Below are 27803 nucleotides of genomic sequence, written 5' to 3' on the forward strand. Positions count from 1 at the left end.
ATTCCCTAGAAAGCATCAGTGAGAAAAATAAAGTCTTTTCTTGTGGCTGCGCTCGGTTTCTTGGAAAACCTACAGCTTGCATATACTATACTTGGGTCTGGTGAACAATGAACAGCACAACACATCATTTCATCTCTGCAAAATGGCTTTACAGTGTAATAAACAACCCATTCCTTTTTATTCTGCTTTCACCCAAATTCTTTGTCACGTCCCATGTTAGTTATTCAGTAATTTCTGCTACAGTGAAAGATGCCAGAAATAAAGCTCTGCTTTTTCAAACTTTAATTCATCAGCATGGAAAAAAGAGTGCTTCTGACCTTCCAAGTTGTCTACAAGCTGATGTTGCACCATCACAGCAGTCTGTGGCTACTCTCAAAGATACTCGGAGGCCTTATTCCTCACCTGCCTCATCTCCAGGGGTCTGGAGGGCAGTAAATAGTACAATGAATCCTTCCTTCTGTTCCTTCTGCACTATGGGCTCAGGCCACATAATAGAAAAGACATTTCTACTTCACATACAAGTCTTCCAGTGACACAGACTGAGCATAAATAAACTCATAGGAATCAAAGGATATCTTAAGTTGGAAGGGATCCATAAGGATCATGGAGTCCAACCTCCCTGTTCCTCACAGTACTCCCTAAAACTAAATCATTTGACTAAGAGCATCATCCAGAAGCTCCTTGAACTCTGACAGGTTTGGTGCCACGACCACCCTGGGAAGCCTGTTCCAGTGACTGACCACCTCCTCAGTGAAGAGCCTTTTCCTAATGTCCAATGATGCTTTATGAAAAGGATGCGGGAAAGCAGCTTCCCCCACACCTCTGACATCGTAATATGAAGTCAAAATGTATCGTACTGTTGAATTAAAGTCCTTGACATGTAAAAACATTTTGCTTTGCATATCTAATTACCATTCCTGCCTGGTGGTGGTTGAAGCAGAGCGTTAAAATGTCAGGCAGTTGGCGGGGTTTGTTTGGGGGTTTGGGCTTTGTGTTGTTTCTTTGTTTTCCACGAGATGCTCAATTGCAGTAATTGTGTTATGCAGTCAGAAAAGCCTGGCTCAGAGGAAGGTAATTATTGGTGTGTGTATTTTAGTAACAACAATTAGAGAGCCAGGGAATAAAAATGAGACAGGAGAAAGAACATATTACTAAAATGCTCACGTACTTGGGAAGGAAACTCCAGCTTGTTGCTCTAATGGAATACAAATCTGTCTAGTATCTCTCAAACACCTATGTCTAGTGGTACAACCTGTGTACATTTCTACAGGCAGCATTGAGGCAATTAATGAAAATGAAAGAAGAAATGGGCAGTGATTTTTGTTGTAGTACTACATGCATGGAAGCTGTTAACTCCTTTTGTGATTTGAGGTTCTTAAGAGAAAGACCCATCGGAGAGGAAAACTAAAGCACAGTTCTTTGGTGGTGATGCTATAGCAATACCTTGCTATCTTAATTAGGAACACAGTGTGCTCGGTTCTATTCAGGTCTGAACTAAAAGGCAGTTCCAACCCCATGTTGCTTAAGACATAACACAGCAAATGGGTAAAAGAGCAGACAGGTACATCAGGAGAAGGGAGCGAGCTTAGTGCGGGCAGAAGATGACATGGCTTAACATCCATCCAAAGCATCAGCTGAGGAGGTGGGCTGGCAGGGCAACAGGTTGGCTTGGGAAAGGTTAAAGCAGTGACTACAGTGATCTTGCATAGGTGTGACATCATGGTATGGCTGATCATCTGTAGATTTCTGGACTTACACTATAAATGTCTCTTCTGGAACACTCTGTGCTGGCCGCTATATGACAGGCTCCTGAATTAGATTAAGCACTGATTTCTCCTGGCATGGTAGTTTCTATCCCTAAGAGAAAGGGCCCAGTAACCTGAGCAGGCAAGTCTCTGGAGCTCCAGCTATTGCCTTTGACTTGAGGGGGCTTTGGATCTCATATCTGCCCATGCCGGTGCTGCCATCAGAAAGCTGCTCCCTGTAACACACTGCCATAAGCACATTGCTTCTAAAGCTGATGACTTCTGCTGTCATCAGCTTGGGGACCTTGCAGTTTAAGGGGATCTCAGACAAGATGCAATGATAGCAAGCAAAGGGTGAACACATGCCTATGGAAATACAGATACACCACCAACTTAGTACATCCTTTCCTAAACAATTTAACACTTGTAGCAAACATCTGCTGCCTGGAAATAGCAGTAGGTGACATGAGCTTTGTGTTTACAGTCCTGAAGTACCACAGGCACCTTGTAGATGAGAGGCTCCACATATCAAATGTAACTTAGCGTTATGCTCCAAGCTGCTTGGAAGATTACTTGGACAAAAGGAGACGGAGGCTTAGCAGAGATGACAGAATTATAGACAAAGTCATGCAAGAGAAATCTAGCATGGCCATGCAAGATGCCCGAAGCTTAGACAATCAGCCAACACAAGGGGATAAATAAAGCTCACAGGCTTCTAGCCCTGCTGGAATAAGAGAACATTTCTGAATAAAGACAGAATTTCTTCCCCAGGAATTTTCAGAGCCACTCTTCTCTAAAGTAGTCAAGGAATTTGCTGTAGTGTGTGCTTTGGATGGAAAGGAAAGCTTGCAGGCACTTAGTGAATGCTGAGGCACAAGACCAGACCTAAATCTAGCTCAGATCTGGAAAGATAATGCAGCATACTGGTTTTATTTCTGTCATGGTGATGTTATAGGGATTGCAATCAGGACTGTTTTACAAAGAGCTGGACGTGCCACACTGGATGCACAAAGCACTGGCCCTAAGGCGAGTTCTGCCTTGCCAGGCAAAAGCTGGAAGGAGAAAGGGAGATAAAGGGAGGTGCTTTGGGGAGAAAATCAAGTCAGTGCATTGGATCTCATTGCTTCTCACATGTGGGCAGGCAGCAGATAAAAGCTGAATGAAGACGTTAAACAAGACAGTCCAAGATAAGTATGATTTAGACAAACCTCTGATTTCCCCAAACTATTCCATCCCCAAAACTATACATATTAAAGATTAACGTCAAGCTAAAGCAGAGAAAAGTGGCATAAACTCTCACTAGAGGGAAGCAGCAGTAACATCAAGGGAAAGAACTAACCTAGACACAGGAGGTAAACAAGAAAGAAGCAGGAGGGATGAGAACTGAAGTAGTCACTCATCTTTGCATAGATTTGTTTCAGTAGTAGGTAAAAATCAAACTTCCTGAGGCTAAAAAATAGCGCTGTCCTCTGTATGTGGTCAGACTTTATCAGATCAACCAGGTAATAGATCAAATCAGGAAACTCTTCAGGACTTACATAGAAATAAACCTTTAACAGCTTCTCTATGTAATTAAGCAGCTTTCAGACCTGCAGCTGCACACAAAATCTAGTAGCCCAAATCTTCATCTGTTGGGAATTAGAAAGCACCCTTATCTTTAACAAAGCTGTCTTAATTTATGCAAAAGCATGGATCTTGCTTACCCAGCATTAGCCTATGCTGAAGTGATTTAGGAACATGGTGGAAAAGTACCTGTGAATCCCAAGATGCAAAATTTTAGACACTTCTAATACTTGGATATCTCACTGTTAAAATGAGTATGATATCAACAGGCAGATCTATCTTGTTTGAAAATGTCGGCGCACTTCGCCCAACACTTTAACTCGCAGTTTGAACACTTGTTAAATGACTTGGATAATTTTCATCTTTACTTCATTTATCTAGTACATATAGATCTTTCCATCAACATGTCACCCCTAAGTTTAAACATCCTTGTACTTGCAAATGAAGCTGTTTAGGAAAAGTAAATCATCAGTACTGAACATATACTGCTCCCTTCCAAGACTCAGACCACATGTAACAGTGTCCTCCAAGGTTCCTATTCTCAATGCAAACTGACTGTCTTCAACATATGAGCAGCTGCACCCCAACAGCAACTATGCTGTTTTTCTTCTTTTTAAGCACTCAAGTTTGCAATTTATCTTCCACTCAGATGTGCTATAAGCTTCAAGCTGTCCAAATCCTAAAAGACAAAAGAATGAGTCTACTTCTAGCTTCAAGTTTAATAGACAACATTTAATATCTCTTGCCTTTCGGTGGGTTTTCTTTCTTACCCAAGCAGAAGCTAAGGCCTTACTAAATCCTGAGGAATGATTTCTCAAAGCAATACTTTTCACTACTTTCTGAAGAGGTAAATAACTAATCACATCAAAGCCTAGAGCACCTCGGAGAAGTTATTCCACTCCCGGTCCCAGACAGGTTGTCTGCGTGGTCTGGCACTGAGCTAAGCAGATTAACAATGGCACTTTATTAAATGGCAAGCAATAGGATATGGGCTTCTTTATGACATACTAATAATGCAAATACAATGCTGGCCAAAAGCCAGGATTTAATGCTCTGATTTGAGCAGAGATAAGAAAGGGCCAGAGGCATAGAAACAACTGAGCAGATGTGCATTGCCTGGAGCCCTCCCTTGAGAACCTTCTCATGCTAGTGAGTATAATTTACAAACAAAGCATAGGATCTTGCTATGATACAACCCTACTCCAGAAGGATTACAGTCCAAGTAAATAAGAGAAGGGACAGAAAAGCATCATTTCCTCTACTTCACACTTACAGAAGATACACTTAGAAATGTTGCAGTAAAAACAAGAATCACATCCCAGGACTCTTGTTCCTTTCCATTGCCTGAATTCAGAGACCTCCCTTTCTCTATAGATCTTAACTGTGGAAAAACATGTTGGGTGGGATGCTACAGGACATTTCATCCTCTCAATAGAGTATGAAAAATAAGTAAAACACTGTGACAGATTTTTGCCTATTCTGTTCTTACAACCTTTGTGACAGATATTCATATCAGGCAGTCCTTCACCTTCCTTCAGAAACACAAAGTTTGAGATTAAACAGCTCCTCCTTCCCCAGCTTCACAGCTCACGTTATCTGCACTCGTATCCTTACCTGCTAACATACTGCACTTGTTCGGTGCCCCTCCTTGGACTGTTAATGGTCTCCAGGTTTAATTCTTCACTGCGGTGCATTAATTTTTCTCTGAAGGGTAAGGGAAAACACCTCCTGTCTGGCACCTCTGCTTCCCTCCAATCCAAAATGATGTCCTCCAACAAGGGTATTACTCATAGATGAGTTGGTACTTTGAGTACAGTGTTAATGACTGAAACTATGAATATAAATTTATTCTATTGTGCATTTAAGAGCTTGGAACAAGCCACAGGTATAGAGAGGCTATATGTATCAGTAGAAACAAAACCCTGGGCGGAGTTCATCTCTCTTCCCTCCCCTGAGTCAAACTTAATTTTCCTATTGATCGAGTGAAATAGAGTTGCCTCATCCTTAGACATCTAAAATAGGTCTGCTGAATCATAGCCTTTAAGGGTCTTTAGTAACAAAATACTTCCTTTATTCATTTAGACTTCACTCTCTTCCAACATCCTTTGTTACTTGGGGAAGGACCATGGTACAACCTGACACTCGGGTCTCTGAAAGGCTCAGTGTTAGCTCAAGACCTCCAAGCAGCCTTCAAAAACAAGGGTTACATCTGCAGAGCAAGTAGCACGGGTGCCAAGACTACTGTGGAGAAAAGGAAGCTGAGCATTGACAAATCACCTCTCGTTTCTGCAACTGGAAAGATTCTCAAAATCAGCTGGAATTTTCATCTCTCTCTCCCCTCACCTTACGATTTCCTCTTATGGGGTCATTTGTTCTAAAACAAAGACTGCAAATGATGCAGTAGCTGGAACTGCCATGAGGTAAGAATGACTACTCTTACCCACGCTCTTTCCCTAATCTATACAAATTACACATTCCTGTTAGCTGCTTTTATGTTTTTCCTTTAGGAGGATAGCAATGGCTATCCAAGAAGAAAGCAGACAGTCTAAAGCTGTTGCAGCAGTGATTAGGCGTACTGACAAGCCCAGCTGTGCATTTGGGGCAACCTGAGCATCTTTTAAATTTGCCTCTGTTCATGAATCACAGAATCAACAAACTCCCTCTCAAAGTTACTGCCTAGGAGGAGGAGAGTCTGTCATACAAGAACAGGCACATGGTTCATCTGCTTCCCTTTGGCTCTAAGAATTGCTTTACTTTGGCTGTAAAATCCCAGCCTGGGTTCTGCTCCCTTCCTTTCACTTCAGGACACCATTTTTCTATTCACCTGTTCACCACCAGTGACTTGGGGCACTTCTTCAACAGACGCAATTAAAAGAGCCACGTGAAAAATCAACCTCATTTCAACAGCACATTCTGCTTGAGGCATTTCATACTTAAATCCCCATCTCCAGTTAACTGTGCTGCCTATCCTGCTGCTTTGTTCCACTGTGCATGGTCAGCGTGTCTTGTCTCTCCTTATTTTCGCCATGCTCAGTTTGCCTGGCAGGCAGTTCTCATTTTACATCACAAGAATCACTTGTTAGCCTATAAACAAGAGCTTGTTAGCTGGCTTCCACTTTCTGATGCCTGCAGGAACTGATGATCAGCATGGAAAGAACACTTAAAACAGCACTTGTGATGAAATGGAGTGCTCTTGCTTTCTGAGCAATACGGGACTGGCAGGGGATTACGGTAATGGCAAGGGTACTGCCTGCTACATCAGCAGAGCAGTAAAGTTACTGCTGCTCCTTGACAGTGTGGAGCTGAGCACTGCAACGGGGGAGGGATGCCTTGAGGGATGCTGGAGTCAAGCTCCCCCAAACACTGGGTGCAACTGTAAGCTACCAAAATACTAGCGGGGAAATAATGGGAGAAAAGCAATGGATTTCCAGGCACAGAGTCCTCTCCCTGCATGAAGAGAGGAGCTTGCTGTGATGTGCTGTGAATTGCCTTTCCAGATGCTCAGAGGAGCTGTGCTGCCTTCTAGAGACTAACGAGGTGAGTGAGGACTGGGGCAGGCATGGGAATCCAGGGCATGCTCTTCCCCAGACCATCTGTCCACAGGTTGAGTATTATCTAGTTGGGTTTGAGCCAGTGCTTTCTGTTGCATCTCCTTGACTTCCCGGGAAGTTTTGCTTCATGTGCTTAAAAATCAAATGCGATCATTTCTTAATTTTCTAGTCCACCATCAACTCTAAACCGACCACAATTATAATGGTTAGAAATGCTCAATGCTACAGTCACTTTTCATTGATGTGCTCAGTAAAATCTGTCCTTTCTCGGAATAATTCTTCAGCTCACTCCCTCTTGAGGGAAAGAAAACATCAGCTCCAATTCTGCTTCACTGCACGGAAGGCAAATTCCCACAGTGCAATACCTTTTCATCTCCCCTCCCCCATCCGTCCTGCTTGTGAGCTGGGAATTTCAGGGATTCAGAGTTTTAAATGCCTTTGCCTACCGGAAAGTTCAGGTTTGAGGTTCTGTAATGTGACAGTTGTTGCTGCTCTATTCGTGTAAAGTGCCTTCTGAGGGACTCATCTGAAAGACTGACTATTAGGACATTTAGAGTCTTACCTTATGTCAGATTTAACAGGGGTAGTCTTAGTGGTGGTTTTTCACATGTCTGGTCAGTATTTAGGATGGGAATACTATATCCACATCTAGGTGTTGTGAAAGGCTTTTCAGCCCACACTTGTGGCTTTCCCTTTGTGTCCCCGGTGTCTCAGGCTTATCCTCACTTTTCCATCTGATCTACCTTTTCTCCATATTTAGTCAGCTAAGGCTGAGCGTGGCTTCCAGATACTCTGAAACGTGTCACTCAGTATGAAACTTGTTCCTTGTAACATCTTCTGCTTGGCAGGAATTGCTTTTCCCTATAGATCTCTAAAATGGGCAGTTTAGCTGGAGTATTGAACAGTTCAGTGGGGAAAGGAGTCACTTAATAAATTGTAGACTAAATTCTGGACTCCTAAATCTGCTTCACAGTTTGTAGCCCTGAATTGTGTCCCGCAGGTTTCTGTCTCTCCTAGAACTGGTCTCTGCAGGTGAACTGATAATTAGGATTGATTGCTATCCCTAAAGGAGAATGGGCTGCTGCTGGGAACATGGTGAGAAAATTCAGGCAATAAAACTGACATTGGTCTTAGTTGTTCTTCAACAATACTGGGCTGAAAAAGGTTGGTTCAACTAGCTGGAGCCAGCCTGAGGAAGGATCCCTAAAATAGCCTCCCGCTCTATTCTTATATGGGAACCACAGCAGTAAGTGACTGTTGCTTCTGCAAATCACATTGTTTGTGTCTTTGTCTCCTTCAGGGGGGTGATGATCTGCATCCTTGACACAGCAAACTTCACTCTCCCCTTCAGAGCAAGCCAGAAGCTGACTTAAAACTTTAATTCGTAGCCCTGGACCTCAAGTGACAAGTGTTCCACAGCATAGAGAAGCTTTGATTGACACTTCAGACCCTGAAGATGGGTAGTGGAAGGTATCTCAAACGACACTGCTGAGCAGACACAGCAGCAGCAGCCTTCACCTAGCCAGGTTCCTAAGCTGATGGTAAGGCAGAATTAGGACTAACACAAAGCAATTAAAAGCATCAGTGATTTCCTCTTGAAACTTTAATTTGAGAGCCTTTGGAATATTTATGTTACTTCAGTAGTGGATCTTCCCAATAAGACAGAAATGATTTTAACCTACCATTCCAATATTTCTCATTACATAATCCTGGAAAGTGGGATAAATAGCCTCAGCTTTGTGTAGCCTCACTTCTGCACCTCAATGAAAATGCAAAAGGAGTTCAATTTGACTTGGAAATGGTGGCTACTAACTGTGCTAAAACGGTAAAAACTTAGGGAGAAAGGTAGATTTTCTAACATGTTTCTGGATCCTTCTCATCATTCCTGGTGCTGCATTTCTAAGACGTTCTTAAAAACTCTTTTCCCCTGCAAAGCCAAGCAAACGTTGCCTGTGGGACCTTCTGAGAACTGATCTCACCACTCTTTCTACCTGAAAAGAGAGTGAAGTACAACAGCTCCGCATGAACGTTATCAGCCACCCACCATGGCTTTCCTCCCTGGAAACTCCTCCGACTGCTCCAACTGCACCCACTCTGTGGGGCCTGTGAATGTTACAAAGGCCATTTTACTAGGTGTTATTCTAGGGGGGCTGATTGTTTTTGGGGTTTTGGGTAATATTCTGGTGATACTCTCTGTAGCCTGCCACAGACACCTTCAAAGTGTTACCCACTATTATATCATTAACCTGGCTATAGCTGACCTCCTCTTGACTTCCACTGTCCTGCCCTTCTCAGCTACTATGGAGATTTTGGGCTACTGGGTCTTTGGGAGGATCTTCTGCAACATCTGGGCAGCTGTTGATGTCCTTTGCTGCACTGCTTCCATTATGAGCCTCTGTATCATCTCGATAGATAGATACATTGGGGTGAGCTACCCACTGAGATACCCAAGTATAGTGACAGAGAAGAGGGGTCTCCTAGCGTTACTGTGTGTTTGGGCATTGTCCCTGGTGATATCAATTGGACCCCTTTTTGGCTGGAAGGAACCAGCACCAGAAGATGAGACCATTTGTCAAATCACTGAGGAGCCTGGCTACGTGTTGTTCTCTGCTCTAGGCTCCTTCTACCTCCCCCTGACTATTATCTTGGTGATGTATTGCCGAGTGTATGTAGTGGCCAAAAGGGAAAACAAAGGTCTCACTTCTGGTCTGAAGACAGAGAGATCTCGTTCTGAAGAAGTCACCCTACGGATCCATCGTAAAAATGCTCCTGAAGCAAGCGGGTCGGCATCCAACCCCAAGAGCAAGCATCACTTCTCAGTGCGTCTCCTCAAGTTCTCCAGGGAAAAGAAAGCTGCCAAGACCCTGGGAATAGTGGTGGGATGCTTCGTTCTCTGCTGGCTTCCATTTTTTGTAGTAATGCCTCTTGGTAAGTAAAGCAAAACCCTCTACCTTTTTCAGCATCTTCCATGGAGGGAGGGCTGTGTTTGTGCCTGTGTACAATAATACTGACGAGAAAAGCTCTGAGGGAATCATTTGCTATTGCAAAGCTGTCAGAATCAAAACATGCACCTTTACAAAGCAGTGAACATTAAAAATGAAAGTCTCAAATGAAACAAAACTTCTGTGGTGAGGAGAAGCATAGAATTCTGAAAATCATGGGAAGGATTTAGTACTCTTTTTGCATATAGAAAATACTCTTTCAGAACTACAACTGTGATTCTAACCAACTCTGCTATATGAACAACATCTTTAGATGTGTGTGTGTGTTTATGCTTAAGTTTGCAACCAGTTCTTCAGGTGATATAAATACGTATAAGATCAAGATATAAATGCATTCAGGGTCAAAGTAACTTGGACCCAGATCTCCTGGAGTGCTCAGCACCTAATAATTCCCACCATAAGGAAAAAAGTCAGTTTCCTCCCAGGAAATCCACCCTATGAGACACCACAATCCAAATGAAATGAATGTATTTTTTAATTTATCATGTCACCAGTCAGAAGACAGCAGTGAGGATGCTTCAAAAATCATTTTATACTTCTCTGGCTTGCGTCTATTGTGGAAACCCACTGAGCCCACTGGCCAAACACTGTCTTCAACCATCATGCAGAGCATCACTATTTATGCACCAGTTGTAATTCTAAAGGGGAAGGAAGTCTGGGATTTGTTCTGCTTTGCTGAAACATAAAATAGTAATTAGGATTTTAATTAAACCTGGCTCAGTCACCTTTGATGCCATTTCAGGATTTAAAAGCAGAATACTAATTCCACACCTATAGCCGAGTGTGATGTCTGTGGCACATCACACCATGGTTTGCTCTGCAGCAGCTATGCTAAATATTAGGTTTTGAAACATGGAACCTTAAATCTGTGACTTGCTTGATTTTCTTATGGAAAGGGCTTATGCTGTACAGGAAAAATAAAGTAAGATTGTGTGGAAGTTTTAGCTAGTACAGAATAATGTGTACAATTAAGAAAAAGAAAAACTGGCCTTACCTAAACATGAAAAGAAAGATTTGGGGATTTTCTTTTTCTTTCATCTTGTAAAAAGCTGTTCTTTTTCAATTAACCTCTACTGGATTTACCAGGATTACCAGGTTGCTTCACAAAAACCTGCTGCTAACATTGCCATGTGAAAAAACCCCAAAATATAGAATTTTTTCTGTTGGTCAGTTCTGGGAAGTGCTGGAGGATGAGAGGTAGATGTTTTGTAAGGAGGAGCTCTGAAAGGCCTGGCTCGTGCTGTCCAGGATGTCAGCATGTTGGAATGCTGGTTGCCAAGATATCTGAAATATACCCAAAAAGGGTTTGTGAGAACACATTTAACACACTTCTTTTCATCTGCAAACGTGGTTGTCCACACAGAGCTGTTGTTATTTGATTTGCTTTGAGTTTAAGAAGTTTTCTGGACAAGAGAGCGGTTTTGTGTCTTTCTTTGATCCCTTATAAGGAAGCTTTCTTGAGGTTAGTTTCCCTATCTTTGTGGGGTTATTGTGTTATTTTTAAAGCATATATTAAGTTTTTTGAAACCTATTTTTACTGCTTTTGTTTAAACCATTAAGCAGACAATTGGCACAAAATAACACTTCAGAAAGAACCAGGAGAACACATCTTGAGGCAGGCTGTCCCACTCAGAGCCAGAGACTCACCCAGAGGTGATTGCAGATGGCACTCTATGCCTATACCATGCAGAACACTTTCCAAAGGGCAGTAACAACTTTCAGTTCTATTCTGCAGACAGGTAAAGGGAGGCATAAGGAGGCACAGTGATCCAGCCAGGATCACACAGCAGATTAGTGGCAGGGGTCAGACTTCTCAGATGTGCAGAACACTCAGTTGCTGAAGCCATTGGCAGATGTGGAGTTCACAGCACAGCTGGCTGGGCAACAAGAACTTTGTTGTGCAGAAGACCAGCTCTGCAGCTTCACAGCCACAGGGCAGACCTTTAAAGGGTCCCATCAGCAAGGCCACTCTCAACGAAGCTTGCCCATGAGACAAACATTCTCAAACTGCTACACAAACCACTTCAGACACTGCCGGGTGCTTACCACTCCATACAGCAAAAGTTCCCAAAACACATGTTTATGTTACTGTGATCCACAGCATTTTCAAGATCCTCACATCTATTATAATCAGCTCTACCCATCAAGAATCACTTTAAGATGAGAAACACCAGGCTTGTTAAAGCATATAACAAAAGGGGATAGAAACTTCCGAGGAGTAGATATGGGAAGAGCAAGAGTGATAGAAGGATATGAAGAGGGGAATAAAGGCATGATATCCGTATTTCCAGCAGCATCTGCCAATAACTGGAGAAAAAACTTAAATATCCCTACCACAAGACAAAATCTTAATTAAAATTGGTGCGTAAAGGTGCCAGTTGCAATCTGTCTAAGTAATGCCTTTCTTACCTTCTTGGATGGAGTTTCATTGCAGACACAGGGTCTGTGCAAAGGCTTTCAGTCAGTCCAATAGTCCAATACACCTTCTTCTCACTTCGCTTTGATGTTTGTGGAGTAAGCCAGGGAATGACAATCCTGTTGCATGAAAATAAGTGAGGTTAAGATTTGTTTTTTCTCTGCATGCTGTGAACCCACCCTTTACAAAACTTCTGTAACATAACAGAGTGTCAAACCAGCTGATTTCCCCTCAAAGAAGTCAGTTTTTCATTTCAGAATGTACTTTCTCTCTCTCTTTAGAGGTAAGCAGTAGATCTGCTCCTAGTCTCAAAGTTTTCCTGTAAAAAGCTTCTTTAAACTCAACATGTTTTCACAAATTATTTAAAAAACCCTCTTGTCCCAACTAGATCTGCAGTCTTTGTATTCCCCCAATTAAATCTCAGTTCCTCTCTGGACACAAAGCTTTCCTAGTGCAATGAGAGGTTCTTTTCCATGGTAGTTTAGGGAAGACCTAGACTGACTGAAGGGCAGGAGAAGAGGTAGCAATAGGCACCTGAACAGGAGTTTAATCTAGGAGCTAGCAAGAACTGTGAGGGCTTTTGCCCACGCCCATCTCTATGCAGACACCCATTCTTAGTGAGCTCAGATCCTGGCTCTGTTCCACAGTAGCAGCAGATGATGTAAAGTGCTTTTTTATTCTGCAAACCTTCCTTTGAATTGCTATTGCCCCCAAAAAGCTGTAAACCCATTGCTGAATTAACTTTATTAGGGAAATCCTTCGCAGTATCTTCCTATAAATGCACTGTCTAAGACCAATCATGTCCAACAATTTAGCCCTAGTGTTAGGTTGTAAAGACAGACTGATGTCCATGTACATATACATATACTGCAATTGTTTCCCAAAGAGAAGCTTTTCAGCTATGCCCCCCAACCTGTTCTCATTCTACACTAGCTATCCACTTCACTAAGGGTAAGCATATAAGGGATATATTCAACAGAAGGAAATGTTGCTCTTCTGAATATATTGCTTGCCTGGTCACAAGCTCTAAACACTTACACTGGCTGCCACTTGTTTAGTAGATGCTGACGTGTCCACCAAAAAGACTATAGGAGCATCCTACTCCATCCAGGTAGTCCATTATTCAGACCTTCAGAGAAGATAACTGAAAAGATATTTCCCTGTCCACTTAGGACTCTTATTTCTCTTCTGCAACACTTAATCATCATATTCCCAACTGCTAGGCACACAAACTAACAAAACAGAGCCAGAAAAGAACAACCTTGAGCTTGTCTATATCAGTCAAAGAAGGTTAAAAAGAAGAGCTTGAGCTTATATGCAACTCCTGGGCCAATGAGCAAGAGGTTGTGGATAGAGGCCACAGATGAGGCTCATCGGGGCAATTAAGGTTTGTTGGGCCCTGGCACTCTGCAATAACACTTTCTTCCATTTCTGTTTTGTTTTCCTCTTGCAATTGCTAGAAAGGGATATAGACAGATGGACAGATGTAGAAAGAAATATTCAGTCCGTGCTTCTAGTGATGGCACCAGTTTTCAAGGTGATGTTGGGGATGAGGTTACAACTAACATAGTTACCTTTTTCTTTAACTGGAAGACACTTATGGATTGCTCTAGGAACTCTTCAGAAGGTTTCTTTCCAACAACATAGATGACAGTGCTTGGAAGTCATTTTGAGGTGAAACATGCACAGAACTGATAGAAAAAAAGAAAAAGGGTTGGGGTATTACTAAAATGGTCCTAAGCTGGGATTGATGGCTCATCTTAACAAACCCCCAGAAGCAAGCTCACAAAGCTTTGATGTTGTCCACCTTCTGTGGTGAGCTAGCTTAAATCTGTCCAGCTGTAGATGTTGCTCCCTCGACATGTTCATGGCTGGGTTGTCCAGATACTCAGGGAAACAAGGATCTGAATCCCCTGTCTTTCCGTTGCTCATCTGATACTAATATAATAAAATCAAACGAATAAAAGCTGCAACTACCTAATGCTCGACTCAGTTTTCATATCAGAAAATGCCAAACTCCAGCCATGGAGGAAATATTCAGAGCTAATGTGTAGATTCCCCACTTTAGCATTTCAGAGAAAAAAGAAATAAGGGCGAGGGGGGGAACCAAACCCAGAATAAAGCCCCAGCTCATTCTTTGGAGCACAAGTCAGGGAGAAGAAGGGTGTTTACGCTCCCTGAGTCTTGGAGCACAAGTGTCTGTTTAAGCCATTGAATGAGGAGAAAATAAAACATGAAGATAAACAGCCAAGATATTCCCTTTATTTTTGCTAATCACAAGAGGCTTTTTTCACAAACACAGACTGGAAAGGCTTTGTTGGTCTAGGTCGATAACTCAGCTACACTGAAGCCAATGGCAAAGATCCCACTGACGTCCCTGGGACCAACATTTCTCCACCATTACCGAGCCCTGAAACGTTGTGTCCCACTGACTCATAACACAGCAAAGCAAAGGAAGGAATTGGTGATATTTATAGCCATTTACGCTGAAAACAAGAGAGAGAAAGTGGAGACAGTTGTGCTGTGCTTCATGATTCACTTCTGTGGCTCTCCTGCATGCACCACCTGTCAGACTTTTGTCCTTCAGAATACTCCTGATTTGCGTAGCCACCACTTTCAAGTCCCTGGAGCAAATGAACCAAGAATGTAATTTTTCATTCTCAAATGTCATGGCACCATTTAGGATTTGTTAGTGATTGAAAGGTGAGGAGGGATTCTCCAACCCAACCCAGCAAAGGTCAGGATTTGTCTTTAATTTGAAGACAGAAGGGAGAGATACTCAGCTTTTGCTGAAGATAATTCCTGTATTGCTAACCCCAACGATTTCAAAATCACGACAACCACATAGTGACAAAGTGGTGACACAGCCTGAGACAGACTCATCTTTTCAAACTGTTCTCTGAACTTGTTGGATTTTTGGTTTAATTTTTAAAGGAAAGCTCAGATTTTGCTCTAAGTGCATGACTCTACGAGCGAGGGCTTCGGGATGAACATCAACTATCTTAAAAATGTGAGCAATGAGAGATCCAGAATCATTGCGCTGCAGTAACAGCATGGGAGCTGGAATTTCAATGACAATGGAGTTGATTTGTAAAACAAAGTGATTGCTTGGGTTTACATGGGTAACAAAACCTCAGTTTACCTTCCCAGGGTTTTTTATCAGCTTTCTAAATCTGCAACTGCCCTCAGTGAATCTGGAAATAGTTGCTTGCTGAGATGTTTGCTCTTTGCCAGAAATATCATCCCTTGTCAGTGGTACAATATGAAACAGAGCATAAACTAGGGCTGAAAAAATCCAAATAATCAGAGCACCATTCCCAGACCAACCCATTCCTGTTGCCTGCCCTTTCCACCTCCCACCTGTGTCCAAACACCTGCACCCTCCTGATGCCCCAGAGATCTGAATTCAGGCCCTTGTGAACTAAAGCAAACTCTCTCCTCCTTCTACATCCATTTATTATGGGCCAGGGATGCCCAGGCACAAAGTCACTCTCATGTTCCCCCTGAATATTCCCCCCACAATATTCCAGGCCCTGGGACAGGCACAGCTGTAAGTGTTCAAGCCTTGCCAGATGCAGGCTTTTACCCTTGCTCACATCTATGAACCGCTGTTCTGCATTTGCTGCCTTGATTTGATTGTACAAAACCCTGAGGCGTTTCCTACTGTTCAAGGGTCCTTTGATCCCATTTTTTGTTCCCACAGAAAATACTTTCCATAAGGGAGCAGCAGGGTGAGACGTGCTGGGAGAGCATATATGTACAGAGTGCAGCTGTTGAATGTCTACACCAATACATATGTATTTATAAGAATATATATAAATATACTTTCCAGAGGGTGGTTTCTGGTTTGACCCAAAATGCAGTGTAGAATGCCAGTCTTATGGAATAAAGTTCAGTGCTAACACTGAGCTTGGGAACACAAAATGGAACACATTCATCAATGTTTGTAGAGCAGACTGCCTCGTGAGAGAGCCAGGGTGCTCCAGTACAGTGTTAACCTCTGTGGGGACATCAGTGCTACTTCTGTGCTTCATCCTCTGGGTCTTTGGGGCAATTACTCTGGAATAGCTGCTGCTCTCTAGCTTGACCCCTTTAAGAAGATCCCAGGACCTGAGTTTTAAGCTTTGCCTCCCTCTAAACCAGACCACTGCTTCCAGTTTGCTGGGAATACAAAGGTATATTTCCTATATGTCGGAGGCAAGAGATGCTAGGATTTTTGTTTCACTTCTGTGCAAGATTTAAAATGAGCACTTCTGATTCCTGATGACACTTTAAACCCTGATAATACAACAAAAGGCACTGCTGTTGTCTCCTGAGTGGAGGTTCCAGCTGCTGACTTCTAGGTATTGCAGGCAACTACTCATTGCAAGCTCTGGATCCACAGGCGTGACTGCTTTGCAGGTTATTGCTGGCCTCTCATCACATGTGGATACAGTCCTGATCTCACCCATGCGCCACTCACCCTTGCCTGCCTTTTTCTGTGTTCTGACTCAATCACCACATTTGGGCCATACAACATCAAAAGAGGAAAAAAGCAGCAAACCTAAACAAAGCTGCAAGATTTAGCAGCAGAGATGGATTTTAACACCACTGTGGGTCCATGGGGCACAAAACTGTATGGGATCTGATTCCCATGGTGCTGACAGAGATGATACAGATTAAACAACACAAGTTTCTGTAGCCTGGCAGCTTCTAAATCTCTCCTTGCTGTCCATCAGTGAAATAACACGACATCAGTACTGGTTTTTAAACAACCTATAATCAAGCAGCTCTGCAACTCCTGTCAAATTACAAAGTCAAATTACATCTTTGTGACCGAATTGGCACTTACTCACCAGGAGGTAGATGGAAAACTCACATCCGAAGAAACTTTGAGTTGGCAAATAGCAAAATAAATGATGAGGGATGGGAACGCAGTCCTGACATTTTCAGGGGTGAGTGATGAAATACTTAATAGCAAAGGATCTCAGGAGGCTAATAGTATATTTTGTTTTACTTTATTTTCATATAACAAGCAATTGAATTGTGCTACTGCCACTGGAGAGTCCTCGACCTTTTGAAAACAAAGCAGGGATTCAAGCACCATTTAGACAATCTACAATTCAAAGGCATTCAAAGATCAACTGAAGTTTTCTTTACTGTTCCTCCAGCACAGATTGCAGGGAGACAACATAAGATGAATCCTCTAAACTGTAATCAGTTTTGCTGTTATTTACCATCTTATTCCTGACAGTGTGCTGGGGAAGGCATTAAGGCCTGTGAATAGGATAAAGAATAAGTTGCCTTACACAGGAAATAGTCTTATACCATATACCTTAAAGAAGAGAGAGTTCACCACACTGCTTCACCATTGAATCTCATGGTTAATTATGGGCATTGTTTAAAAACAACCCAAAATCCTGTATTTTGTTTCTACTTTGAACTCCTCTGACTCAAGCTGCCAACCACTGCCTGTTGCAAAGCTTCACCAAAACGCTTTATCACCAGGCTTAGCAGCACCGTTTGAAAACAACTCCCACTTGCTACCAGACACATCAACCACTGGTATTAGTCATGGCAGCAACATCACTGAATATTGAATGCCTGGAAGAAAAGAATACACTCTTACTATTCTGTGGGAGGAACACGATTCAGCAAGGACTCGGAGAATATGATACTTTCCCCCTTTTGCCAGATATTCAGGCAGCCAACAGAAAAGATTAGGGAAAGTTTCTGAGCTACAGAGGTAACGAGGTGCCTGCAAATGAAGGGCATTGCTTTCTGTGCCACTTTGAATATGAGATCACACTTCCAGAGAGGCACTAAGCAAATGCCAAAATGTCAACAGTTCCTCACCACAGGCCTGCAATATACAGAAGGATTTTGCTCATTAGACAGAGGCAATGCAGGAGATATAACATTTTTTTGCACCCTACACAATAATTCAGTAGCTCAAGGTTTAGACACACTGATCATGATTTATATTGCTGTGGAAGTTGAAAAAGCTGTTGGCATAAGTAAGAAGAGGGTCCATATTATTTCTGCTTTGATTTCTAGCTCTGTTATGTGTTGGATCCATCGACTGTCAGTTCCAGCCTCAGCCCTTCCAAGATATTACTGACAGTATTTCCTTCTATTGACATTTGTACTGTTTCATTCACAGGACCACACACAGGTATAATGAAGCCTGGAAATAGAGCTTTATCTGGTCTAAACTGATGAAACATCACAACCAAATGCAAAGCAGGTCAAACCTACTGTCCTAAAGCCCAGCGTATCCACCACTGAAAGAAAGTGTTAAAGACAGTGTGTTTAGAAAGAAAGTGTAAAAGATGGGGTCTACAGATAGCAACGTCTGTATGCTGTTAAAGCTACTTGCTTTTATGCTGTTAAAGCTATTTGGTTTTCTTCCCACTGTGTGTTGTTCCAAGGCAACAGCTCTCTACTCTGATGAACCAAAAAAGGTTACATCAATAAATTAGCATGCAGATCCCCACCCCAAAAAGAGAGCAAGAGACAGACTCTGACACTGGCTATTTTCTATTTATAACAGACTTTGGCAAGGCACGAGCATTCCATTTAGTGAGACACAAGTTGCAGCAAACAGGAATTGTTATTGTTTACCCATTTTTACACTCAGCCTCACAGAGCTGATTCCCTAAACTGAGATTTGTTCCACCTTTTGTCTTAGCACAAAATGGGAAAGTGGTGGATATGCTGCAATTAAATCAGGAAGTAAAGAAAAAAAGGAGCATGATTTGGGTATTTAGAAGTCTTCCTCTATTTTTCATCTGCCAATGACTTCAGCCAGAAAGTTCTTTGAGAAGGTTGTTTAGTTGTTTTTCACTAAAGGAAAGCAGCATTTATTTGCTGCAAAAACCAATCTCGGTTGTGGCTAAGCCTGCACACTCGTGCTTAACTGCAAAACAGTGTTTGCTTTCTTTAGCACAACATTTTGGGTCTGAAGAACTGGTTGATATTGAAACTAATAGTGAAACTGCTCTACCTGGCTACTCAGAGCAACACAGGAACAATCACGAAGGGAATAAGACTCATGCTTGATGCCCAGGTTGTAACTGGCTTGGAATCAGAGCTTCAGTGGCTCCAAGATAAAGAGTGAGCTCCTATGGTGTGCTGTGCTCTGCCTTTGGGTATTCTGACCCAGTCTCACTTCTCTGCTGCTCCACCATATACCTGGGTCTCAGGGGACCTCTGCTCCTCCATATACCAGATGGCCTGGGTCTTAGGAGACCTCTCCCAAACCAGAGATAACTGAAAAGCCTCTCACCCCACCACATCTCCTGTCTCTTCCCTGACAGCAGCATGTCCTTTGTGCCCACCAGCTCCACTTACAGAGCAGGAGCTGGTGCCACGGCAAGAAGGCATTTCTTCACATGTCACCGAGAGACCATGTTCAGCAAAATGAGCGAGCCTTTAATCACGCTGCACTATTCGTGTCTCTGGTTCAGGCAATATTTTGGTACATTCTCACACAAGCAAAACCAGCCTGGGAATTCCTCTCTGGCTTTTACCACTTGACAGCATTTGCTGCACTTGCTGGAGCTTTGGTTGACAAAGATGGGAAGAGAAAGATTCGAACCAAAGTTCAGCAGCTCTCAGAATTCAATTAGAACACCCTCTGATTGCATTATTAGCTTTTCCTATGTGAGGGGATGTCCAACAAGCAGATCAATCCCTGTAAAGCTTAGGAGCTGCTTAGAGATGTAGTTAAATTGCAGAGGGTGACAAATGTATCGATGCCTAAAGCTTCCACAGGATTTCTTGCAACATGCACATGCTTACATTTTCCAGGGGGAAGCAGGAAGACAAGCATTTGTCAGTGCTAAAAGTCCTGCTTATTATAAACTTGGCTATAAATCCAAACCAAGCCAATTACATTTCCTGAGAAATTATTTTCCTTCCTGTGCCCAAACTAATCCTGACATTGGGATGACCGAAACACTTCTTTTTTTCTTCCCCTTTCTTTTAAAGGAGGCAAGAAACAGCCTTTCCCCTTGACAACATATGGCAAATATTCTTCTCTTGCTCTGGTTCTAGATTCATTTTGCAAAATTGGTCTTAGAAGTGCTGTTATCACTTATTCTCTGAAATGGTGTGATTTTCTTGCCTTTTGCAACCCCTTTTGATGACCTCCTAGATATGACTGTTATTTGGCTAGCTAATCTTGAATTAGAAGTCCCAAAGGAAGCAATTTTCCTCTGCGAGTTGTTATCAGCCCTCTTGCCTGCCTCTCTGGCTGTAACCGGGAATACAGTGCTTGTATAATAAACTAGATGAATTGATTTCTGACAGAACATCCATGTAATTGTATGTCACTATATATTCTGAAACACTTGTTCCTGCAGGAATTGGGCTTTGAGTGACAAATTTTCCAAGCCAGAAGAGATTCTCATTTATTTTTTCCCAGTGTTTAAGTTTCGTTGGTTACCTGCAGTTTCCCACTGCCTCTGCCTTAACACTCTGTGTATTTTCCATTTTAGGTTCTTTCTTTCCTGCAATCAAACCCCCGGACACACTTTTTAAAATAACATTTTGGCTTGGCTATTTAAACAGCTGCATCAACCCCATCATCTATCCCTGCTCAAGCCAAGAGTTTAAGAAAGCCTTCCAAAACGTCCTGAGAGCGCAGTGCCTCCAGAGGAAGCAAGCAACAAAGAAGCAATCCCCAAGCTTCAACCTCAACCATCCCACTGGCCAAAGCACAGAAAGTGGCAAAGGTGTGGTCCGGATCCCTGTCGGCTCAGGAGAAACCTTCTATAAGATTTCCAAGTCGGATGGGGTCTGTGAATGGAAGATTTTCTCGGCTGTGCAGAGCATGCCTGCCAAAAATGCAGTTTCTAAAGACTGTACTGCTGCCAAAGTGAAAAGTAAAGGTTTCCTCCAGGAATGCTGCTGTGCAGGCACTTCAAGGAACCTTGTCCATGAAAACTGTAAAGTGCCAACCATTAAAATACACACCATGTCCCTCAGTGAAAACGGGGAGGACGTCTAAAGGACTGAACGTGCCCAGCAGCACAGGCTGCAAACTTGTGGCTCTGCTAATGGGGTGTTGCTCTTTGGATTGGGAAGTAAATGCCACAACTGAAAGGATACAGGGGAAACAAACAGCATACTGTAAAACAGGACCAAATCTTTTGAGGAGTGATGTCTTTGAGTGCTGGTAGCCTGAACAAAGCCCCCTAAAGACAGTGAATGGCTTCAGTGGATGGTGAGCACACTTCAGTCTTCTGAGAGACTGGCCCCTGCAAGTCACTTGCCTGGCATTTAAAGGCTTTATTTTTCACTGTCTTCCCCTGTTCCGAAGTTCCTACTGCTATGATTTAAGTGTGATGGGGGAGAAAGAGCAAACTACAAAGAGCCCATGCTGATACTTTCAGACAGCTCCAAGTTTAGAGTCATTTTGTGATTCTGCACACACACCCCCAAGCTAAACCTCGATTCAGCAGCTGGCATAGCTGAGGTTGGGTGTTAGGCTCAGGTCTTGGGACAGTGTTTACAGATCTCTGCTTACTTTTCATTAAGGGACTGTGGACAACAATGTTTTCCTACCATGTCTTGCCTCTTGGTGAGGCTCTTGGTGAAGTCCCACACGCCTTGCTGAAGACAACAGGCAGCTCTTTGGATTTGCATCTTCAGCTGGGTGGCCTCTTTGGTCTTCCTTCCTGGGCTGCACCAGGTGGGGAATTGGTCTTCTGTAATGCCCATGAGGCTGCTTGTCTTCAACCTGTCTGGAAAGGACAGTCACTTCAGCTCACAGGGCATAGCAAAACCACTCTCTTGGCTCTTGCCCCGCTTGGAGTGGCTCTAAGTTTCCCTTTGTGCTGTGGGTTTCGGTAAACTCCATTGCCAAGTGAAACTTGATCCAAGTGGCTGCACTCCACTTACCCTCAAACCCAACCAGAACTTTGCTTTTTTGTACAACCAACCTCCCAAATCTCCAAACAAACCCAAATGGAAACGTGCATGCATCCCAGGTTTGTTTGGAAGGTCTCTGTGCTCTGATGCAGCTCTAATACCATTCAAAACTAGGGAAGTCATCATCAAATAAGGCTCAAAGAGGTCACTTTGACTCATCCATTTGTTTTCCTTGTTCTGAGTCCAGCAGGGACCTGCTTAAAGACTCAATAATTCCTTGCTCAGGTGCTTGCTCGTCAGATCAGTGCCACACTCACTGGAAAAGCTGCAGACATTTTACGGTCTCCCTGCTCAGTGTTATGCTACATTCCTTTTCTGATTCCTTCAATACCAAGTGCTCTAAGCTTTCTATGAGATCCTGGGCACCCTGGAGTCAGGAACTTTACCCTCCTTCTGAGCAGTGGGAGTTAAGCAAGTTAAATGTCTTAAGGATGTACATCCCCATGAGAAAGGGCCATCCTTTGGGAATTTGGGAGGAAAGCATTTGGAAGCATGTTATATTTTAATACAGCTAATCCAAATAAATAAATAAATGAGCTGTGCAGCATCTGGAAGAAACAGTGGGAGGAATTCTCTGTACAATATTAGAAATAAGCAGCTCTTGACATAACTCCTCCTGAGCCTGCCAAGTAAGAATGCAGCTTCTTGAAACAACACATAAGCCTTTACTCTTGTCTCAGTGTCAGCTCCTGTGCTGAATACCTACTGGCTTGAAAAGGGAAACTGCTTGAGATCATGTCAGCTTTTACAGGGTAGGGCCTTTAAAGGACACCTTGGCTATCGATGAGAAATCCTTATTTATTCATCTCTCATCCAGTATTAAGTCCCCAATGCCAAGAGAATTTCAGTCTTCTGTGTCTGTTATTTCTGCACGAATCAGGTTTCTCTCCTCCTGTAAGCCCATATCTGCAGCTAGAACATTATCAGAAAATTGTCAAAAGTAAAATCTGATCCTTGGAGTTCTTGCAATGCTGTTGTTTTGCACAGTCCTGGAAGCAGAAAGCAACCTCAGAGGGTAAATGCGCTTCACATCTATGCATGGTCAGGATACTAATCAAGCACTACCACTGTAAATACATGGGGAGCTCAAAGTGAAAGAAGAGAGTAGATGGACCTAAGTCTGTGTTTTGGGAGGCAGAACAAGCCACCTCATTTCCCCCTGCATTTGGCCGTGTTCATGATGCATTAACATCATCATGTAATATCAGTACACCTGGAACCCAAAGTGCCCATTTACAGACCCTGCTACCTTGCAGGGTCAAAAGTAAAACCTGTAAAAGTAAGAATCATGTCTTTGGGCAGATTCACTAGTATGGACTCAAACAACACCAGCTTGATGGATCTATATCAGAAAACAAGAAAGGTGTAAAAGACCTGGTAACATCAGCATCTTTTTTCTGCTGTAATAACTAAGAACACTTCAGCTGAAGAAAATAGTTCTTTATTCTGTCTCATGAATGCTGCATAAGAAAGGCACAGAATGTCCCAAACAGGTTAAAATTAGAGAAGAATACAAATCAAATCCCTGGAACCAAAACCTTATTTATTCCAAAAGCATGCCCTCATGGACAGCAAATCTATAGCCTCATCCTACTTTCAGTTTAAGTAAGAAACCCACCCCATTCTTAAAGCTCTTCTTAGATTTTCTTCTCAGTAAAGCCTAGAATTTGAAACTAGAAGTGTCGAAACACCGTGAAACAAATCTTCTCATGGTACTTCAAGCCAAGACCAGCAGCAGAAAAGCTGGAAATCTCATAAGAAAGTCACGTGAGACTGGTGGCTGGGGTTTTCAGTCTCAGGAGGTTCAACTACGTGGGACGTTTATTGCAACAAAACCTGAACTCTGAAACCTTTTGAAAAACACCCGTTAAATTGAGCAAGACCAGCAAGAGTGAAGATCTCCACTGCACACACTTGCTGCCCAGCCCTGTCTGTACACTTACTTTATAACTTGAACCAATAGGGTCATTTGTGCCATCTCCCCTTTGGGGCTGGGAGATTTACACAGGATCTTTTCAGTCATTTTAGATCTGTTGAGGTTTCATGGTGTCAGGTAAGGGCTTGTTGTGAAGCTGTGCATAGGCTGGCACAAATGTATTAGTCATCCAATTCCCAATAAATCCTGATGTAGCAATATAATCTGAATCTGAAAGATGAAGAGAAGTAAGTGGTGGCAATGTGTGGTTAGACATGATAGTCACCTTTGGAGCACAGTACTCCTGCCTGTGAGAGACAAAGGTTAGAATAATGAAGTCTTGGTGTTGTCTTCATCCTTTCTGTCATCAAACAGATGCTAAAAGACCTCTCTCTGTGCAGTGACTCTAAACAGCACTCAGAGCTCAGCATTGGGCAAGCCTAGTCCCAGCCACACCACTGCTTCTGTCACATCTGCCAGCAAAAACAAACACAATTTGTTTGGCTCACTCAGAGAATTTCTGCATGAAAACTGCCCTGTTCCTTTATTGCAAACAGGGTCATAGGCACTTGTCATCTTGATGGACATTTGGACTGACAAGTCTGAAAAACCATAGAAGGAGCTCTAGGAGGGGAAAAAAAAAGCGAGTACAGATTCAAGCAGCCCATATTTTTATGTTATTTAAAGTGAACTTGGTGCTGGTAAAAGAGCTGCAGCCACAGAGGCTGAACGTATCTGTCTATCTAAAAAGCACTAGTGCTGCAAGAGATTTCCCAGTGCTTTCCATCTATCATCACACAAAAAATAATCCTTCAATCAGGACTCTGTCACGTGAAATACGTAGGAGCACAGAACAGAGAGCAGAAGGTGGTCAGATGGGAAGCGAGAACACAGTGGAGTGCCATGATTATTCCCTCAAAGCCACGTCCAGTGGACCACACTGACCTGTTCATTGGTGTGTCCTGACTGAAATCTTTGAGGGATGCATATGGATCTCACTGTCCTCTCTGTTTAGTATTTTCCAATGAGAGTGACCACCAAGATTTCCATCTGGAGAGGAGCAGATAGTCTCTGCTGCAAAGAGTTGGGAGCTGGAGCATCATATAGATGACTTTTAATTTACACAGGCTGAGGCTAAGCAGATCTCTTCCTCACAGGGCAGGGAAAGTTGAGTATCCCAGTTTCCACAGTTAATGTTCATTCAGATTTACTGTCTTATGTTTTTGAGGCTTCATGTACTCTGTAAGATTAGTCAAATCCCAAATACTTAAGATCTGCCCACTATTCCAAATAAATGTCTCCTTTGCTCTGTCAAGTCCAAGGATACATTATGTATTGTGTAAAAGAATGTTTTCATTTGCCAGGCTTCAGTGTCTTGAAAATCCATGGCACTGAAAACAAGAACTATTAAGTTAGGAGTATTTCTTGCTTTTCTACTCACTAGAGTAAGCAAATGGATTTCACAAACCTTCTTCAGTCTTTCTTGCAAAATGTTCCTGCCTGACATTTTCAGCTCTCTGACAGGTAACAATGACAGACTGGAGTATCATGTACTAGTTGAATTAGATTAAAACAATCTTATTCCTTTGCTGAAGTGGAAGTTGCTTAGTTCTAGGTATGCCTGTTGGTCCCATGTTGACTAGCTCCTGTCTGCAGCTCTGTTTTAAGATAAAGGCACAGAGTGACTCAGTGGTTCGCACAAGGAAGGTTTCAGCTGTCCCATGTTGAATCCATGCTTGGTAATTAACTCTGTATCCTACTCAGATACCTTCACCTTCTTTCCTCTCTTAATATTGTTTGGATAAGCAAGACAATGCTGAAAAACAACTTAATAGGACAGGCTGTTGACACCAATGATTTCTGGATGATTGCTACCAACAACAGAGGCAAAGAGAAGAGCCAATGAGTCTTCAAGATGTTACATTAAGTTCAAGGTGTATTTGGGACCTGTACCACGCAGTGTCATCGTTTGCCAGAAGGAAAAGGGGCCTAATAACTCACAAAAGAACTGTTGTAATGGGGCAGCTTTGTGTATCTGCTCTCTATCTGCTTTATGCATTCTTTATACTTGCTTCCGGCCAGCTTCTGCCCAGAGCCTCACTAGAATATCAGCCTTTAAGTTGTTTCCCAAGAAACCCAAGAGTCAACTAGCACTTTCTATGAATTAATCTATTCAATATTTATTCTGTTTCTTGCCTAATTATAATGAAACTCACAGGGATGAAGTTAGACTATCTAACCAGACAAATCCTGTCTTCTCCTATCAGTGAGTGCTCATAAGTAAACTAAACCTCCATCTGTAAACGGAGGCTCATCCATAACCATAATCAAATCCTTTTTGAAGGTATTTCCAAGCAAAATATATGACAGCAATACAAAAACCCACGCCTCTACAGAGAGAAATTGTGGTGCATTAAAATAAAGATCTTCCTCCCTGCTTGATAAATGCAATTGAATCGCTTATTTCCCAGGAGGAGGTTAAGCATTTGTATTAGGGATTCGAGTGAAATGTCATGCTTTCTACACAGAGCATGCTGTGTATTTCTCATACTGACAGAGGAGAAAAATAGCGAGTGTGAGCTAAGGAGAAATGAATTGCTAGAGAGGAGAGCTGTATATTGCAAGCGACTATCATGTAAGAAGTGATGGATCTTTTAGTTCCATGCCATGCTCAAAGATCTAGTTAATGCAGATCACTTGCTGTCTGTTATACTGAACTCAAACCCAGGCTGATGAATATCCTCTCCTTTATCATCACAGTAACATTAAGATCTTTTTCAGAGTTAAAAATGCTCAAGTGTTAATACTGAAAAGTAAAACTGGTTTTCCAGTCCTCATTGTTTTGGATTGAATGACAAAACCTTCTCGCATTGATCCAAATTTCTTCCACCGTCTGCAAAATCTCAGTCCTTGTAAACCAGTTTCTGAAGTAAGAAACCACAGATTTACCCAGCACTTCAGCAGTTTTCCACTTCAAAGGCAATTCCACTCAGCTAATGATCACAGTATCATTGTTTTATGATACAAAACCTGTTCTGAATACTCAGTTCTACTTATTGACGTTCAGACTGTCGGAATTGTGTGCAAACTGGTTTGGGCTTTTTTTTTTTGCTTTGCCAGTCTTTGGTTCCAAAAATGTTGTATTTTCCTTCTGTCTGCTGCAGCATTTTGCCTGCATGTTGTACAAGTTTGGCTGCCAGTGGTTCTTAAAGGTGTTTCTTGGAACGGGCACTGCATTTTCTGATCACGGTATTCCGATGTCATGGAAAACATGCTGTTTTTCAAGGCCTGTTGTTTATTGCACGACATGTTTGAACAGTCATGCTGGTCATTTTCTTGAACAAAACTGAATGTATATGACATATTGCTAGGTGAACAAATAAATTATTGGGGGAAATGTGCACTTTGTGACGTGTGAGCTACAAGTCTGTTTGCTACTTTAGTTGGGTTTTTTGCCCCAGAAATATTTATACAAATGTGACTTCTCCTTTTCAACAAATATTTAGAGGTTCAGGTAGAGATTCCTACCAATACTGCTGATACTCAGTGGACTTTAGTGGGAGTACATGGAGAATCATAGAATCATGGAATAGTTGGGGTTGAAAAGGACCTTAATATCATCCAGTTACAATGCCCCTGCCATGGGCAGGGATGCCTCCCGCTAGACCATGTCATCCAAGGCTCTGTCCAACCTGG

General features: G+C 42.5%; 1 protein-coding gene across 1 annotated transcript; it reads left to right on the forward strand.

Moving 5' to 3' along the window:
- The first annotated feature begins 6598 nt into the window (after positions 1-6598).
- On the forward strand, positions 6599-27513 carry ADRA1A (adrenoceptor alpha 1A). The gene is made up of 3 exons (XM_030510187.1): positions 6599-6845; positions 8160-9787; positions 20758-27513. The coding sequence occupies exons 2-3, from the start codon at positions 8905-8907 to the stop codon at positions 21267-21269; spliced, it is 1395 nt and encodes a 464-aa protein (XP_030366047.1). The 5' UTR covers positions 6599-6845; positions 8160-8904; the 3' UTR covers positions 21270-27513.
- Positions 27514-27803: the final 290 nt, after the last annotated feature.

The sequence above is a fragment of the Strigops habroptila genome, chromosome 21 (assembly GCF_004027225.2).
Source record: "Strigops habroptila isolate Jane chromosome 21, bStrHab1.2.pri, whole genome shotgun sequence".
Taxonomy (NCBI): Eukaryota; Metazoa; Chordata; class Aves; order Psittaciformes; family Psittacidae; genus Strigops; species Strigops habroptila.